The 18,016-nt window shown below is 36.2% G+C and overlaps 1 protein-coding gene across 1 annotated transcript; it reads left to right on the top strand.

Moving 5' to 3' along the window:
- The first annotated feature begins 233 nt into the window (after positions 1-233).
- LOC103722428 (actin-related protein 4) lies at positions 234-14,830 on the top strand. The gene is made up of 20 exons (XM_008812986.4): positions 234-513; positions 659-750; positions 1,457-1,633; positions 1,759-1,832; positions 3,107-3,187; positions 3,290-3,350; positions 3,476-3,525; positions 5,446-5,500; positions 6,658-6,735; positions 6,847-6,900; positions 8,892-8,945; positions 9,020-9,080; positions 10,360-10,411; positions 10,617-10,683; positions 11,238-11,300; positions 11,400-11,462; positions 11,822-11,884; positions 12,458-12,522; positions 14,282-14,350; positions 14,516-14,830. The coding sequence occupies exons 1-20, from the start codon at positions 501-503 to the stop codon at positions 14,559-14,561; spliced, it is 1,338 nt and encodes a 445-aa protein (XP_008811208.1). The 5' UTR covers positions 234-500; the 3' UTR covers positions 14,562-14,830.
- Positions 14,831-18,016: the final 3,186 nt, after the last annotated feature.

Below are 18,016 nucleotides of genomic sequence, written 5' to 3'. Positions count from 1 at the left end.
TACAATGATTCAGTGGATGCGGAAATAGTTTACAGTGGATAAAAAGTAGAATTTTAATTTAACACGGAAGTGGAGGGATGAATGAATATAGAAAGATAAGATATACGGTACTTTTGGACGACGTGGACGAAACCGGGATGCGATATCCAACGCGAAAGGGAGCCCGCTCGGCAGCAGGATCCAATCTCCAGTGAAAGCAGGTGTTTTAAACCCAGATCGACCGGGACTCGGTTCACCCGAGCATATAAACCCTTCCAAAGCCTCCCCCTCACCTCACTTTTTTTCCGTCCGTTCTCGTCTTCGAGATCAAACCCAGTCCTAACCCTCTTCCCCTTCTCACCAGAATCCCTCTTCTCGAGTCTCCACTCCCTTTCCGTCGACCCTCGACGGGTCCGCGGTCTCCTCGAGCCACGCTCTCTCCGTCGCCAACGGCGAACGCTTCTTGGAGCTAGGGTTTCTCAGCGGAGCGCCCCCTCCCCCCGCGGGGGAAGTTCGGCATCATGTACGGTGGCGGTGAGTTCGATTGGAGCTTCTTTGATCTCATACCAGCTTCTTCTCCTTTCATCTCATCTTTTGGCTAACCCTAGAAAGATAGATGGAAACCAATTGGCAGTGATGTCGTCTGATTTACCGTCCACTGTTGGCTTCTGATGCGCAGATGAGGTCTCGGCCATAGTTATCGATTTGGGCTCTCACACGTGCAAAGCTGGTTATGCTGGGGAAGACGCTCCGAAGGCAGTGTTTCCCTCTGTAAGTATATCTCGAAGTGCGATGCATTGTGCATAACTTTGCTGCAAATTTTAATTTTGGTGCAGTTATGCCACATTTTATACTTTTCTCCTATTATGACATTTTTTCGGCCATTTGCTGTTCTTTATCTGTATTTTTTGATGTGTCGGCTCAAAAAAAGGGAAAATTCAAGTTACTATTTGCCTCTTCAGTCTGGGCTTCAATATTAGTTATTAATGTACTTTGGAAGTTGTGGTTTATAGTGATAAATCTCATGCAAGGTTAGTTGTTTTGAAAAAACTCTGTCAACTTAAACAAACATTGATTAAAATTACTATTCCTTAGTGCTATCCATTTGATGCAAAAGAACAAATTGTGGTGCATCATTATATCCTTCAGATTATATTCTATTCAAATTCACAACTTTGTACTTTGGCAATTTGACATTCTCTTTCTGATCTTCATTACCTTGCTACCTTCCATGATCATCATTTTTTTTATGTGCCATGCATAATGATGGATAACTGACTTTCCTTCAAAAAACTGATGCGTAATTTGTTTTTCAAGGATATAAATCTGTTGTGCATTCTTTTTTATTTTTATTTTCAATACAACAGGATAAATATTTACTTTTGACAAATCAAAATGTGATAATATAGTTGTAACATGTTTGATTTTAAGGAAAGTTGGCCCATGTTTTGTTCTGATTAATGTTCTGCTTCCTTAGGTAGTTGGCTCGATTGATCAAGTAGAAGCCAACAATGATGTGAAGTCTGAGAAGGAATCTGAACCTGCATCAGATTCTAAAAATGGTGTCAAGCCACTTGATTCAGATAAATCGAAGGCCAAACGGAAGTTATATGTTGGTTCTCAAGCCCTTGGGTACAGACGAGACCATATGGAGGTCAGGCAGCTAAGAGGCTTATGCTTGTGTTTTTGTACCTTTCAAGGATTGATATAATTTGTTTTTTTTTTTTGCAAAATTTTAGTAGCTTTCCTATTGCCATTATTTTTATTAATTTTGTTTAGGTGATGTCACCTATAAAAGATGGAGTTGTTGTTGATTGGGATGTTGTTGACAATATATGGGATCATGCTTTCAGGTATGAGCTGTTTATTATGCTGATCTAGCTAGCTTCTGTGATGTCAAATATGAGAGCGATTCTTATTTTGTGTTTTGTCTTTATCATAGTCTCATTCACCTATATCAGATGCTATGAGTTTTCTTTATCTATTTAGCAAGAAATTTTAGCCTGGGGCATGATATCATGCACTGGAATAAATTTCATTAAGGTATTCTACAATAGTAAAACCTGTACAGCTGTTCCTCATGGATGAATGTGTCCTTGTCTTGGTGTCAAGTATCTTATAATTCATTGTTTCATTTGTGAAGAACAGCCAATGCATGCATTTGCATATTTTAGTATTTAAATTCATTTGCATATATTCCATCTTTTTATATACAATAGTAGCTTTATTATTCATGCCACCTTTGAGCATTATGACATCATGCAGTAGCCAAATCTCATCTGTTTTATTCATTATGCTGTCTATGCATTAAAGTAAGCTGGTGAATGTTTTTCACCAAATCATAAGGGTGCAGAAACACACATTTACATGGTTTGGTGGCTCCTTATTTGTAGTTGTTGTTTGTAACCTATGCTTTACTATTATTACATTTGAAATTTATTATCTGATATATTCGATTGGTTTACTCTCTTGGTCTAATGGTGGCAAGTGCAGCATGTTTTCTGTTTGTTAATTAGTAACTGCTGTTATCTGGAATGTCTGTTGGAGAGTTTTATAAGTACCCAACAGATACATGATTTCCAAGACATCGGTTCAGGCACACGGTGCTGATTGAGTTTGTTGGCCTCTATGTATATTAGTATGTGAAGGCCACCCCTAACCCCCCCCCCCCCCCCCCCCCCCCCTCCTCCCTTTTTTTAATGAGAAGGGACATTCCCATCTTCTCTCATTGTTTAATTAGTGGAAAGGAACTGGGCATCCAATTCACTTATTGATAAATAGTTTGGATGTCCTGGTTTCAGACTTGTTAATACGCTTATTAGTATCTAAGATTGAGTTAATGCTTTAAGCATGAACCATATCATAACCAATTAAACCGGCATGCCTAGACAGATTATGAAATCATTGACATGTGATTTCATACAGTATAACAGTGTTTAAATGAGTCACACAATGCTGGAATTATGTTTTATGATCACAAAATCATATTTGTTTCTGTGCCTATTGCGACTGCTGTTTGGTTTTCATGTCAATCGTGTGAAGCATATTCTCATGGTGATTAGAGAAGTGATTTTGTTTGATATCACTATGTGAATAATAGTTACTATGACTATGCTGTCTTTCACAGGGAGCGGTTATTAATTGATCCCAAAGAACATCCAATGCTGCTTGCAGAACCATCTTGTAATACTCCTCAGCAAAGAGAAAGGTGATCTGGTTCCTTACTACATGGGACTGAGATTTGTTATTTCTGTACTTATGTCGGTGTTGGATATGCATGATTGTAACCATTTTGTTTAATGTTTGACAGGGCAGCAGAGCTCATGTTTGAGAATTACAAAGTCCCAGCTTTATTTTTAGCAAAAAATGCTGTATTCTTTCAGTCCATTTTTCATTGAGACACTTAGCATAATCATTAAGGCCTTTTCTAAGCTTTGCGTTTTCTCCTACTGGTTAGCATATGCATATGGTTGACTATATTAACTTCCACTGCCAGGTTCTCACATCTTTTGCATCTGGGCGAGCTACATCTCTTGTTGTTGATAGGTAGGATATTTATGCTTGCTGAAATTCTTTCCCGCTGTCCTTTCACTTGCATTTTGTATGTCAGGAGCTATATTTACATGCAGCCACACTTGAGTGCATTTTTAAAATTTGATGTACTCAGCTATTAGTTTCCCCAAGTCTGGCAAACTTTATTTTTTAGTGCAGCACAAGTTTCTGTTTTTTGATGATATGATACTTTTAATGTAGGCTTTTCTTGTTTTAAAATGATCAGCCTCAGTTACAAAGGTTTATAATGGGTAATTGAAATCACATGATGTAAAAGCAGCTGTATAATGATGCACATACATTGATTCTAAAACCATGACCTGGCTGTGGCTCAAGTGTTTAATTTAGCATTCTTGATTAATAATTTGGCCATGTACGTTGGTAAACGTTTTCGGAGTTCGATCATGTGAAACTGACGTATCCATAGCAAAGTTTGACCATTGAACACTGGTATATTCTCTATGCTTGGTCCTTCCTGGAGGTTGCTATGTGATAAAAGTCAAATCATGCGATCTCTTGCTACTTGGTCATTAGGGAAGTGGTGGCATTGTGATCAAAGTATAGAAGTTTAATTCCAATTTCTGAAGTATTTAGATTTAATGTTTAATCTCCAAAATCTCACTGGATAATTGAAGCCTTCTGTTAATTCATGACAACTGACATCAACTAATATTTGGCCAATGTATCCTTTTTGACTAGTTTTTGCAAGTAGATCAGTGTCTTAGGGTTGTTTTGACTTGATCTTCTTTCCCGCAGGAGCTCATTGCCCTTCTATAATTCTTTGGCTACACTTTTAGAATTCCTTTTTTTGTGAATGTTAATTGTTTAACAAATCAAAGTAGGGATGTGCTTACCCTAACTGTTTCTTTGATTCTTGTTTATCGCCACTTCATATGCTTGCAGTCTTCTAGAATCACAAGTTGCATATTACCTTGTTAAGCTGTCTATTACTGGACTTTATTTCCTAGGGTTGTCCTGTTTCGGTGGTTTTTGTGCACCATTTTTTTTGTTTTTTTGTTTTTGTGGTTGCCTAGTAGGACAACTGACTTAGTTATGTTATTCAACGTGCAAGATTATAAACATATATATGATACACCTTGCAAACATATGTCTTCCATATCTCTAACAGGTTGCCGAAGGCACGAAGCTTAGTGTACCATCACTCTCTAACAACTAAATATTCTAAACCTGTTTTTATGCACTGAGGGAGTGTATTCAGATATCACTGTGGTTTTGGATTTTGATAATATGCTTATCTTGTTAATTTAACCCTTGCAATTGAACCATGCTGCTTCATGTATGAGCATTTTTGATAGGGATGAGATAGCAGACACTCTTGGGTCAGTATAAGTCAATCAAGTGTCAGTATGTCTATATTATATAATCCAATTATTCTGGGAACTCTAGCAATATTTGTTATATCAAGTTAAATAAATTTTGTCCCTGAATACTTGCAGTTTGGAGCTTTGGTCAATTGGTGGGCTTATCTTGGTCAAGTTAAATTTTGCAACATGAAAATTTGGTCTAAACTGTGTAGGGGTGAACTGTTTTTTACATGTCTTTATGTCAACGCGTGTGTATATATCTATAAATGTGTGCATGCATGTGAGCACATCTGCATGTGGTGCTACAAGAAATGTTTATCCTTTTGCAGTTCTCATGTTATTTTCAGTATTTATAACCATTAAAAAGGCTTTTTTTTTTAGCTCCCAAATTGCCACATTTTTTTATTTCTTAATTACATGGGTCTCACTATCATTTCTTAGCTTTTATTGTTGGCACACTTTAGGAATTTGGTGTGGTTGCTTCTTGGATGTCTGCATTTGCTATTGGAATTTTCCTTATTGCTCAAATATCATTGAAACATTACAATCCTACCAAGACTAGCAATAAGAAACAGTATTTCTGATGCAGCGGGGGTGGATCCACAACCGTTACTGCTGTTCATGATGGCTATGTTCTTCAAAAGGTATTGTACTGCTGCCTTAGGCAAAGTAACTTAAAACATGTGACGATATGTGCAATTCAAACACATTGCAGCTATTTCAGTGAGCTTGATGGCATAACAGCTTAGCATCATTCTAAATAAAGCATTTCCAATATTAGTACATGACTGTATTTCTACAAGGATGCAAGTGCTTATTATAGTGCTTTCTGTGCCTTATTTTGTTTCATTTGATAAAGTTATTAGATTTAATGGGGGTTATTATGCACTGTTGCATGGATTGCCATTCACATATATGTAGGTAAGATATGTATCATCAAAAATTAAACTAATCTTTGAATGACTGAATAATGGTAGTAAAATCCTATCAAGTTTTGGAATCTGAGTAGGTGAAATGGGCTGGTTGGTTGGGCCACCCCGAGCCTCTGTGCAGCCCGAATTGTTTAAGATGTGCCGGGGCTTAATGGAGTATGATTTTATTTATTTTGTAGACCACTTCCAATCCCATCTGACTTATGAATGTCCGGTTCCAGATGATCTTTATTGTTTTGAAAATAATATATTATTTTCTACATGATTATGTGAAGGAAGAAGCTGCTGCACTTCCTCATGGCTTATGGTTGGAATTGCATACCAGCTAGCTGGACTAGGTTGGTTAACACTAGTTTGATACGCAAGTGACATCCCTAACCCTTAGCCCAAGCTTGACTTAGACCAGTTTGCTTCTGTCCATGACTGCTTGGATGCATTTGTGTCTTGGCTAGGTCTAAACTATAGAAGAAGTTTTAACCTGGTTGAAACATACCCAGTTTCACTCTAAATTCATCTTCAGGCTGGTTATAGCTGTTAAGTACAGCTTACCACACAGCATACATACAGCATCTGTAGTATATGCTTGCAAGACATCACACAGGGGCATTAAAAATTGTCTGTGAATATATATCACTTAGTGGAAATACTCGAGTTCGGCCAAGGATTTCAGGCTTGAGCCCCACACAACCTGATCAACCCTGCCCAACCACCTAAAATTTAGGCTGGGTGAAGCACGGCCTGTGCATGATTTTTTGAGATTAAACTGGCCTATACATGATGAAATGAGCACTTCTATGTTTGACATTTTAGAAGTACCATATGCACTCAGATTCTTTTTGATTTTAGCATGGTTGTTTGAGTGGCTGTAGGCTGCGGCAAAATCACCAATTGGAGGTGAATTCCTGACCGAGTGTATGATGAAAAGCTTGGAGAGCAAAGGCATTGTGGTATGTTAACTAATAATTGGGTGTAGAACCAAATGATTATTTTGTAGTTGCTAATTCATGATTGCAGAGTGCTGCATTGGCTTTACTCACATTTGATATATGGTTTTTCAGTTGAAGCCTAGATATTCCTTCAAGAGAAGGGAAATGCGACCCGGAGAATTTCAGGTAGCTTCCTTATGAAAATTTGGTCTGAGCTTGCAAACTTTTTTCTTAATTATATATATGCGGTTACTTTAAATTTTTTTTATCTCTTTTGTCAACATATATTATTTTTAAATTTTTCTTTCTTCCCTGTGGTGCATCTTATTTTAGAATTAACCTAATAACTCTAAAAATCATGATGCCCATTAAATTAAGATACAGTATTTTCTTTCCATCTTACTTAATACTGGGAAACAAAAACTCTTGATATGCTAATTTTGTGGTTAGCTGCAACTAGTACAAATTGACCTTTTCAGTACTTCAATGGATGTGTACGTGAGAGAAGGGGAGGTTCAAGACCACATGTGAAAACATAAGTCAAACTAGGACAAAATCATATGTATGGTGGGACAATGGCTGCTGTTCCATTAGCTAAAGATCAGGTCTAAAGTTGAATGCTATTGCTATATCCTATGCTATGTGGTTAGCTTACCAATTGTATTAAAAGCATTTAAGTAAATTCTTGTTAAGTATATCTAACCTACATTTAGTGGATTTCTAGGGAGTCTAATAAGTGACTAATGAAGAAAAGATTGCTTTCAAGAAATGGAAAAAAAATATAATATAAAGGACTTGGAAAGATGTGGAAATGCTAACAAAGTTCTATGACAGCTTTTAAGGCTGAAAGTCCACCATATGATGACCTATATGGTAGATTTGTCTTTGGAAAAGGTGAGAAGAGTTGTAGCAAGTAAATTGAGGGGAGAAAACTTGCGAAAGATGATGATGGAGGATTTTGTTGAAAGCATTGAAGGAAAATGATCGTAGTACTCATATAATGTTTTGTGGTTCTAGTTTTGTTGGGCTTGCATCCATTTACTTGGCCTTGACGAACAAATTAAGATGCATATTGTGAAAGATGAGGTGGTTCTGCAACTGACATTTTTGACATTTTTCTGGGGTATGACTACTGTTTCGCGTCCCATTAATTTTTAAAAGTATTTTATTTATTCTGAGGAATAATAGTTATGCACAAAGCAGATGGCTATAAGTTTTAATCTCATGAACACATGAATGCATCATGCTCTCATATGCCCTATGCCCTCTTGATAACACATTCCTGAGCTTGTACTGTGAGAATAATTACATTCAGGTTTGGTATTCCAAGTTCAAAACAATGTAGCGAGATGTTGGAGATTGGAAAAAAGAAACATTATTTCATCAATTCTGGTTGCAGATAGCAATCAGGTTTTTCTCTTGTTGGAGCACGTTACATCCCCTCCAAAATTTGAATGAGAATTGCATTGCAAACTCGTCTCAAATCTGATTACATGCATGGCTTCATTATCTCATGAAGTAACGCAGCATTTGATTCAGTGTGAATTGCAATTTGCAGGACTTCAACTTTTGATCTCATTATACCAGAGCACTTGACAAGTTGGAAGTATCGATCTGATAGTTATGCTTTCATGTTTCTGAAAGCTACAGCAGATTTCTAATTGCTATGATAACACTATGTATGGAGTAAAAGATGTTCTTGGAAAGCTTTAAGTTTGTCAAAGTAACAATTATGCTCTCTAGAAACATTAAAACGTTTACTTGGGTAACTTGTCAAAATTTTATAGATCATTGAATGCACTATAGATGAAGACATATTCGAGATTTTGTTTATAAACAAATCAACTGGAAAAGGGAACTCCTGTAGAAGTATAGGCTGGATAGTTAGACTAAGCATAATGAATTTGAATAAATGGTAACCTGATTCTGTTTGTACAAAGTCTTCTATCATTAAAAAAAAGGCAGCATTAAATACGAAGTGGCATGCTTTTCATATTTAGAAGTACTATGCTTCAGATTTTTCATGAATTTGTCAAAAATATCTTTTCGTTTCGCTATCTGGATGTAATTTGTAGTCTCTCATGTAATTCTTTCAAAGCCCCAAATAGTTTAGATTGACAATACTCTGTTTCTATTATATTTAACTATTTGTCTCTTTTATTTTATATTTTTCACAGACAATAGATCTTGATTTTCCAAATACCACAGAAAGCTACAAGCTGTACTCCCAGGTCTGTTTTCAATCCATGATTAAAAAAAATAGTAGCCATGTTGATTGTGTTGTGACTGAGATTGCTCGTTGCAGAGGGTAATAGCTGGTGACATCAAGGAATGCGTATGTCGAGTACCAGATACTGCATTTGATGGTATATCTCAATTCCATATGACATAAATAATTGTGAACATCAATACTTGGTCTGATGGCTGAAGTTTGAAGATAATGTACCTCCTTTCATTTTTATCGGTACTTAATTGTTAAATTTTCTCATTCTGATATTACTGTGCATGTGGTCACTCGGTAAAGGAAAAACATGTTATCTGTCAGGTGTTTTTGCTAATTTTCCCGTCTTATGTTTTTAGGACAATTCATTCTAAGTCATAAGCATAAGAACATTCAATCATGAAGTATCTTTCAAACACTTATTTTATTTTTCTGAAATTATCTAAAAGATCTGATGCATAATTATTTATTGAGAATTGTGTGCTGTATACCATATATATGTTTTTATTGGTGTTGGTAATTAGGATTTTGTACATATAGAACCCCATCAGATTTGTCGGACAGAATATTGTAGCTCTTGACATTTTGTGGTTACTCTTTATTTGTGAAAGATTATCTCTGCATTTGGCTGATGTCTGAGATCGATCTTCAGAAATTCTTTGATGCTAGTGGTAACCGTTGTCAGAAGAGAATATTTTCTATTTTTTAGCTATCTTGTAGCTCATTGGAAATCTAGTGAAGTTCGATAATGTTGTTATAATATCGCATGCAGAATGCAGCAGGTGAGGACCTTCCATTTTGGAGTAACCAACTTTGTCATTCTACAATGAAGTGATAATGGCTTTAGCAATCGCTACATTCTGGAAGGACTGTTACTTCATGTTTTTTATGAAGATCTTGATATGAGTAATTTTATAAAAGCCTAAAGGGGCTAATGGTGGTGAGCGGCATCCTTAGTAAAATCAAATGGTTATATAGGTAGATGAAGTTGAACAGGAAGCATTGTAGGAGCCAGGAGGAAAGATTTAAGTTACCATGTGATGGTGTCGTCATGGTGTAGAATTACTCATTGTACTATATGTCATAATGTCTACTAGCATGAAAAGTACCTGGTTTTAAAAATCTTTTCTCACAATTGAAAGGCACCAGCCTTATGCGGATCCATGGTAGAAAATTCTATACTTTAAGATATATATTCAAACAATGAGGTAATTGGCTGGAATTGACATTATTCATTGGAATTTACTGTGGAGGGAGAAAAATCTAAGATCTGAAGTCAGATTGCTTTAAATCTAATTCACTGATCCGATTTGCAATATAAGTTAGCTATTTTCTGCAACTCTGTTTTGTGATTCTGTTCTTTGACTTTAGCTCTAGTATGTTTGAATGGAAGCAAACTAACCTGGAAAAGCCTTTTGTTGCAGAGACTGCATATGCGAATGTTCCTATGACTTCTTATGAGCTCCCTGATGGGCAGTAAGTTCATTACCATTATTATGCTTAAATTTGTATGGAATAGTTGGGTATGATGTTTTCTTCTCCTAAATTGCCAGGGTCTATTCTTTGTATATAGTCATGCTTTACGTTCATATCTTTGTTCATTGGTTTCATCTCAGGGTATTGCAAAACTCATCATATACCGTGCATTTTTATAATATACCTTTTTAATTATGTGATGCAGAACAATTGAAATTGGTGCCGATAGATTCAAGATTCCTGATGTTCTATTTAACCCATCATTAGCCCAGGTATACAATTGAAATTTCTTTTGTGGAATGATGTTTTTCCTTTTTCTGTTTCCATGTGAAAGATACTTCTCAATGCAATGAAATAACCCACAAAGATAACTGAAATTCTGAATCACCTGAAACTAGCCACAATGTCATGCATTCTTTTGACAAGGTAGCTGAAGTTCTCCATAAGAACTCTACCCTGTCTTTCCAATTTCTACTTCAATCTAACAATGAATTTCTTATATGGACATGGTCATTCTGCTGACCTATGTAATTTTGATGTTTAGTTTTGTGTAGTTTAGACATATGGCTCATGTTAAACTCATGATACTACTGAATACTGATAATATGAACTTCCACAATTATAATTGTTTGTAAGTGTATCTAAAAAACAGCTGATGCATGAAGTGTTACAACTTGGTTGTTCTTGTGTTCATTTGTGTGAATGATTTGGTCCAAGTAAATACAGATTGAGATCTTAGTTTTTCCATTCTGTCTATTTTTTCTGATTTTTTATATCAAATAATTGCTCATGTATATTTATTTCTGCATTGGATGTGGAACATTAGACAATTCCGGGCATGGAGAGCTATGCAGATTCTGCTATACCTGTTCGTGGTCTTCCACAAATGGTGAGCCCGTCCTTGTCGTTTTTCTTTTCAGTGAGTATTTAAATCTAATCTTGCTAAATTTGCTAAGTTTTTGGCTTTTTGGCTTGTCTTTTTGTTCAGGTCATTGAGAGCATAAATAAATGCGACGTAGACATTCGGAGAGAACTATTTAGCAGCATTTTGGTAAGTTTACATGCCCATTTTCAATATTTTTTTGGATGATTTGATCATTGATGTTTTCATTTTGCCCTAATGCTGATAATAATGTTTCTATTCAATTGTGTGTTATTCCATATGGTTTTCCACTATGTTTAAGAGCAAGAGAGAATGCTGATCATTGATATTTCTTCACAAGATTTGATTTTGATAAAATGATTGCTATGGTAGTTTCTGTAAGGATAAAACTATACAAAAAATATTCTTGCATCAGAGAAGGGAAACTAGTGCTAGATATAATCATCTCAGTTAGTTTCTTGATTCTCCCCCCTCTGTTTCCTGAATCTTAAATGTTGTTCTGGTTAATCCTCCTTTTCAATGAACAGCTTGCGGGTGGCACAGCATCAATGCAACAGTTAAAGGAGCGGCTTGAGAAAGAGTTGATGGAGGTAGAGTTTACCAACAACCACATCCATTGTGTTTGCTATCCCATAGCTGCCAATTTGTTGTATGACAATTTAAACATACTATTTCAAAGTAACCCATCTGTGCAAGTCGAATGGCAAATAATGTTTCAGAGAATTTTTCTTAGGATGGGGTTTTATGTTCTTATTGGTAGCAAAACTTGCAATTGTCAGAATAATATACTTGCAGTCATCTTTTAAAATTAGTCATGTCTTGGCCTTGAAATATTTGAAAAATTGAATCCAATAAATATTTTCTTTATTTTGGTTAACAATATACTACCTTATCTTTCTCCTCAAATCTGAAAAGCTTTTGTTACTTCTGTTTGATTAATTGACTCAAGTAAGTTGACCGAACATTAAATCATCTTGGCTTTTATTATTTTCATATATCATGTCTTCTATCCTTTTCTTGATGTATGCTAAGCTTCCGAAGGCCTAAGTTTTGTAGGGGTAGCCGAGGAACAAACTGATTGTTTGCATGCTTATAATGCACAGCGATGATTTTAATTTTAAATTGGAATACCATTCTGATTTCCATTGCATCGTTTTCTTTAGGAGGCTCCTCAAGCTGCACGTGTTAAGGTACTAGCAAGTGGGAACGCGATAGAAAGGCGATTCAGGTCATATTTATTGTTCTCTCAAAAAATCTTGATTTTATATATCATTTGTTTATTTAATTGTGCCACTTTTTCTACAAAACTGGCACATTTATAGTTAGCAACCACCTGAAACCTACTTTACTATTAAATTTTCAAGCTTGTCTGTTCTTTTTATATGTGCATCTCATGTCTTATCTATATGTATTTTGGAGGTGGGTGAGCTTGGAACAGCTTGTATAAATTCTTCAAGTACCATTAAGCTTCTAATAAGTTAGATGGCGGTATACAGTTTTGAAGCTGGATGGACTTATTTTAGTACATCCAACTTTGGCAGACTTGAGGTGGGTCATAGTTTGAGATTTCGCCTAACTGATAGTGGAAGCAAATGTTAGGATGAAATGTAAATCTCCTGAAGGAGTTTACATTTGTCTCAGATGTAGGGTTTTGAATAGAGTGGATTTTAGTGTTGAAGATATGATGGTCAATCTCGATATGCACCTCCTGCTAGTAGCAACCTACTTGCCTAAGACATTTTGTGAAAAAGTTAATAACCCTTGTAACAGTGTGTGAACTATATATTCGAAGCTTGGTAAAGGGAAAAGATGCTTTCTCAACCAGCGCTGATCACCTCTCTAAGACTACGAGGGGAACCCACGTGGATATCAACCATAGCTGCTGCCCTCACTTGAAAAACTTATCCCTAACATTGCTTTCTCCGCTGGATGGTCCCAAGACTTTTGGTTCCCACAACTACTTATTGCTACCATGATTTAATGTAAACCTTTTATTTATCATGTACATTGACCATAATTTTGATCATCCAGTCACACTTCTCAAAAACTCCTGTCCTTACATTAACATGACAAATACAGACATTATCACGTGTTAAACTATAAGTTATCTAAGTTCGGGTATTTTAAACCACATGTTGTATTGTCCTGAGTTATAAATTCACTATCCACAAGAACAGAGGACCTGCTTGTTTGGTGCATTAGTTTAATTTTATTGAAATCAAGGAATGGAACCTGCTCTTTAGTTTCATTTTAAATCTGACAACGCTTTTTACTGTTCAATTCTAGAAAACCTAAATTTTCTGGTGTTTCTTTTCCTACAATGTTAACACTGCTGCTTCTTGCTCGATTTTGAAGAACTGATAGTCTGGTATCATTGCTCGATGGTTTTTATTATATAGTTGGTGAATGCTTTGCATGGTGCAGTACATTTATGTTGGACTATTTTGATTTTCCCATGTCATCTGACCTTTAATATGCTCAACTAATCTATAACAAGCCTTGTTTATGTGCAATACACGGGTGGCAAATTTCCTGTACCATAGTTCTTATTAGCTCAACTAAATCTAACTTCTAATGGCTCTTGGAAGAGGTAAATTGTCAGTCATAATCCAGCCAGCAACTATCAACTCAGGCAAACCATACGTTCAACAGCCAACGCTTCATAGACTAAGATTTGGAATATCTCAAATGTATCTTGCCTCATTTTGCAAAGGCTTTGCGATTACATTTGTATTTTTTTTTTAAAAAAGGAAGTTAAAATCTTCATGTAGGATGTATCAGTTTTTTCTATCTTGTTGGAGGCTCATGCATCTGCATTTATCTGATAGTTTATGTATAAGTTGATTCAGGAGATATGTTTAGTAATAGTGATCATGAAACCTGATTGCATCAAAGCGAAGAATCTCTTTGTTCTTTAACAGCTGTTCATCGCTGTTTCTGTACGGTTTGCACCATATAATGGGTCTGTATATGAATAATCATTGCAGTGTTTGGATAGGAGGAAGTATTCTGGCATCTCTTGGGTCATTTCAGCAAATGTGGTTCTCCAAAGCAGAGTGAGTTTTTATTTTTTATTTTTTGTTTTTTTTCGAATGAAAAATATCACCTTTCATTCTGTTATTACCTGCAAGCACAAAATGGTTTGGTGAACCAACATATTCTTAGAATAGCTTATCTATCCATCATGTGGAGGTAGTACCTGTGCATTTGTGTTGTGGCAGGTATGAAGAGCATGGAGTTTCATATATTCAGAGAAAATGCCCTTAGGTATGACTTCAGGCAAGCATAATGGCATGTTGACACGAAGAATGTGGCCGTTCGGTGCCCCCAAGCTGGAGTCGTATTTGTTGCTATCAGATGATGTTTCTCTTCTGATGACTGAAGAATGGTGTACTATTATTATCAATATTTTCTGATTAATCTGTCATTTTTTAATTTTGCTAAATTTTCAGGAATGTAGGAAAAGAATGTAATTTGACTCTACTGCAACAGTTACGGATTATAGCAGCACATTTTCTCTTGTTCTGAATATCTCACTTAACAGTACTTTGGCTTTGGGGTCCTGAATACGTGACAATACATTTGCTTCTTGTTCAGCATGAACCTTGTTGAGCGAGGCGATTCAGAGCTCATTACCCTACTATGTCATTTCTGCTGCTTGTAGGAGTCCTGAACTATACCAAAACCTAGGTACTCTTTCATGGTATGAACACTCAGCGTGATTGCTCAACTTATTCGCAGTTTGTTCATGCTCCAAATGATTGGCAATGAATCGCCCCCATAGTTTCGAGTGATTTCTGTATTCTCGGATTTTGAAGAATCCAACCTTGGCACCTGCTTAGTATGTAGCATTCTAAACCGTTTCAGGCTGAGAGGTGACATCATTTTCAAGATTCAGTGATCTCTTTGTTGGCAAAATGTCTGGATCCAAATATGAACATGCAGATGGAGTATCTTTATCTGATTTGTTTACCGTTGCTTGATAACCCGATTCATGCAGGATGTGTACCTTTGTGCTTTGCTGCCTCTTTGAACTCGGTAATCACAATTAGAGAAAACTCTTTGATTTCTCAAATGACCTGCTGTTGCAAAGAGGATGATGAGAGAACAGCCTTTTTATTTCCAAAATTTAATTTTCCACCTTTCCTCTCTTTCATTCCTCTCTCTCTCTCTCTCTCTCTCTCTCTTCTTTCCTCCTATGCATGCGTGCATTCTTGTTGGTCTGGTTAAGCAAACGAAAGTTCAACTTAGTCATAGTAAAAGGAGATCTAACTTGATACAAGCAAGCATGCACGAGAATATAGAATTTGCGTATTAAGGGATAATTATTGATCTCACGTCAAACCTTGAGTCTCTCACATCTCCAGCTCTCCGAAGAATGTCCAAAACTTTTGGCCTTGCTCAATTGCTTCTCGCGGGATCATTGGTCTCGCATCATGATAAATAGGGACTTGCCGCAAGCAAAATTAAGAGAAGTTTAAATTCTTTATTGATAATTACCAAATATCAAACGAGTATAACTTGAATTTATTTATAGGGTATAGGTCAACTCTTACACTAACTTTCCTCAGAAGGGAAAAGGAGTCCTTAAGGAGGCCTATTTTGAGGAAAAGGAGTCCTTAAGGAGGCCTATATATAGGCCTCCTAGTTAGATTTGGATTTTTTTTTCCTTCTTTGCTGCATCAACTGTCCTTGGCTTGCAAAATTTGGCTCTCGACAAATTCCCTACCAGCCACTCTTCATAAAGATCCGAGTTGAGTTTCTTATCTTTAGTCTTCTTCTTGGTAAAAACAGGAAGCCCTTTTGTGGGTAAACGGTGAGATATTTTTCATTTATCTTGAATGTATATATATTAGCCTCTTCTCGGTGAATGGCGTCTCTGTCATAGATCCAAGAACAACTAAATATACCGAATATGGCTGACATTTATGAGAAGATTATTACACCGAGTCTTATCAGTATAAGTTTTGTTCCGTTTTAAAATGATGAGACACTTTTGGCTATAGGAATCGTAGAACCATTTATCCAGGAGATCCTGTGGGGCTTTGGATGTGGTACTTATTTTAGGTTAATTTTCTTTATAAGCTTTCTAGAGGCTACATTTATGCTACTACCACCGTCAATGACAAGGGAGACTTTTTTTGCCATAGCATTCCACATTGAGATGGAAGATATTATCTTGACACTAGTCTTCTTTTGGAGCAGCAAGTAAGGCAAAAACAGACACATTTACTTCCTTATCAGAGGCTAGTTGATCAATTGAAGATGTAGGTTTAATAGATTCTTCAGTAGGTCCCCCTTAAGGAAAGTCATCGAATACCTCAAAAATAGTCTCCTCCATGCGGCACCAATTCATCCTACGAACATGGCATATGATTGTCAAGTGGCCCTAATTGTGATCTCTGAAATATCAAACTTGATTCACATCATTTATGGAAAGTACCTCTTTGGACCTCTCTATCTCCTTGCTGCATTCTTGGGTTAGTGTTGTAGAGGTAAGATGAGCAGGTGTATCAAGCAATTATGCTGGAACAACTAATGAAACCCTAGCTTAGAAAGCTAGACATCTAGCCCTCAACGCAAAAGCCCTCTCAAATTGCTAAGTTTGATGGAAGGCCTTATCAAGGGTCTCTAATTAATACAATGCCAGCTTAGCTTTTATGTCGGTCGAAAGGCCATATTAATATCTTACCATACAATATTTGTCATGGACAACAATTTCATACCTTGCAGTTAATTCATTGAACCACCTAGTTATCCAATAATAATCGTAGCACCTATTTAAATTTGGTCACAGCAGCTAGGCAAAATGTATAGTCAGAGTCTGAATTGAACGAATTTAAAAATTCGATAATCTAGTTGCACTAAACTAAAATTCAGAAAATTAAAAACCTCAAATAATTGAAAATTTTTGTGTGATTATTTAAAATTTTTATTAATAATTAATTGATGCTGTAAGTGTATAATCGGATTCTGATACAAGGACGGCAACTCTTATACTATCTTTATCTACTAAAATAATTCTAAAAAGAAAGAGAGTTCATAAATAAACTCATCTGAATGGCTCCTGTTTCATTTCGATTTTTTCTCCTTCTTCTTAGCTTGGAAATTTTAAATTTGACCACGTCTAGGCTACCTTTTATAAAAAAGGCACCAAAAACGATCGAGTTGACCGCGGATTGACGTTAGTCTCCCGCTAAGTTACCTTCTCATCCGCTACCTACTTGTACGTTCCAAATACAGTTTTAATCAATACCAATAGAATCGGCATCTCATACCCGGGCGGCACTTTTTGAAACGCCGACATTCCATGAGAACTCCACGAAAGTGCTGAAAGTGGTGCTTAGTGGGTTGGACATTGTATCGTCCGACTCTGTTTGCAAAAGCCTGGAAGAAGAGCTTGGGCGAGGAGAGGTGGCGTTGGAGATGAACATGAAGGTTCATGGGACCCTCATAATTCAGAAGATAGAAAGAGAGAGGAAGTGGATGGTGCAATGCCAGATGAATAAAACTGGATAATGGCAGGTTCAAAGTTCATAGGGTCAGAGCTACAGATCAAAAATAAAATTCATGATAATTGTTTTTTAAGAACAAGGAATTAGTGTTGTAGCTTTTAACAATTTCAAACTAGAATTTTCAGATTAAATGGAGGTATAGGTTTGTTGAATTAAGAGTAGCAAATTGTATTGTTAATGAAATTGGATTGAAATGGTTAATTATGG

Source organism: Phoenix dactylifera, chromosome 18 (genome assembly GCF_009389715.1).
Source record: "Phoenix dactylifera cultivar Barhee BC4 chromosome 18, palm_55x_up_171113_PBpolish2nd_filt_p, whole genome shotgun sequence".
Classification (NCBI taxonomy): domain Eukaryota; kingdom Viridiplantae; phylum Streptophyta; class Magnoliopsida; order Arecales; family Arecaceae; genus Phoenix; species Phoenix dactylifera.
The sequence above is the reverse complement of the archived record's forward strand: the minus strand, read 5'-3'. Positions and strand labels throughout refer to the sequence as shown.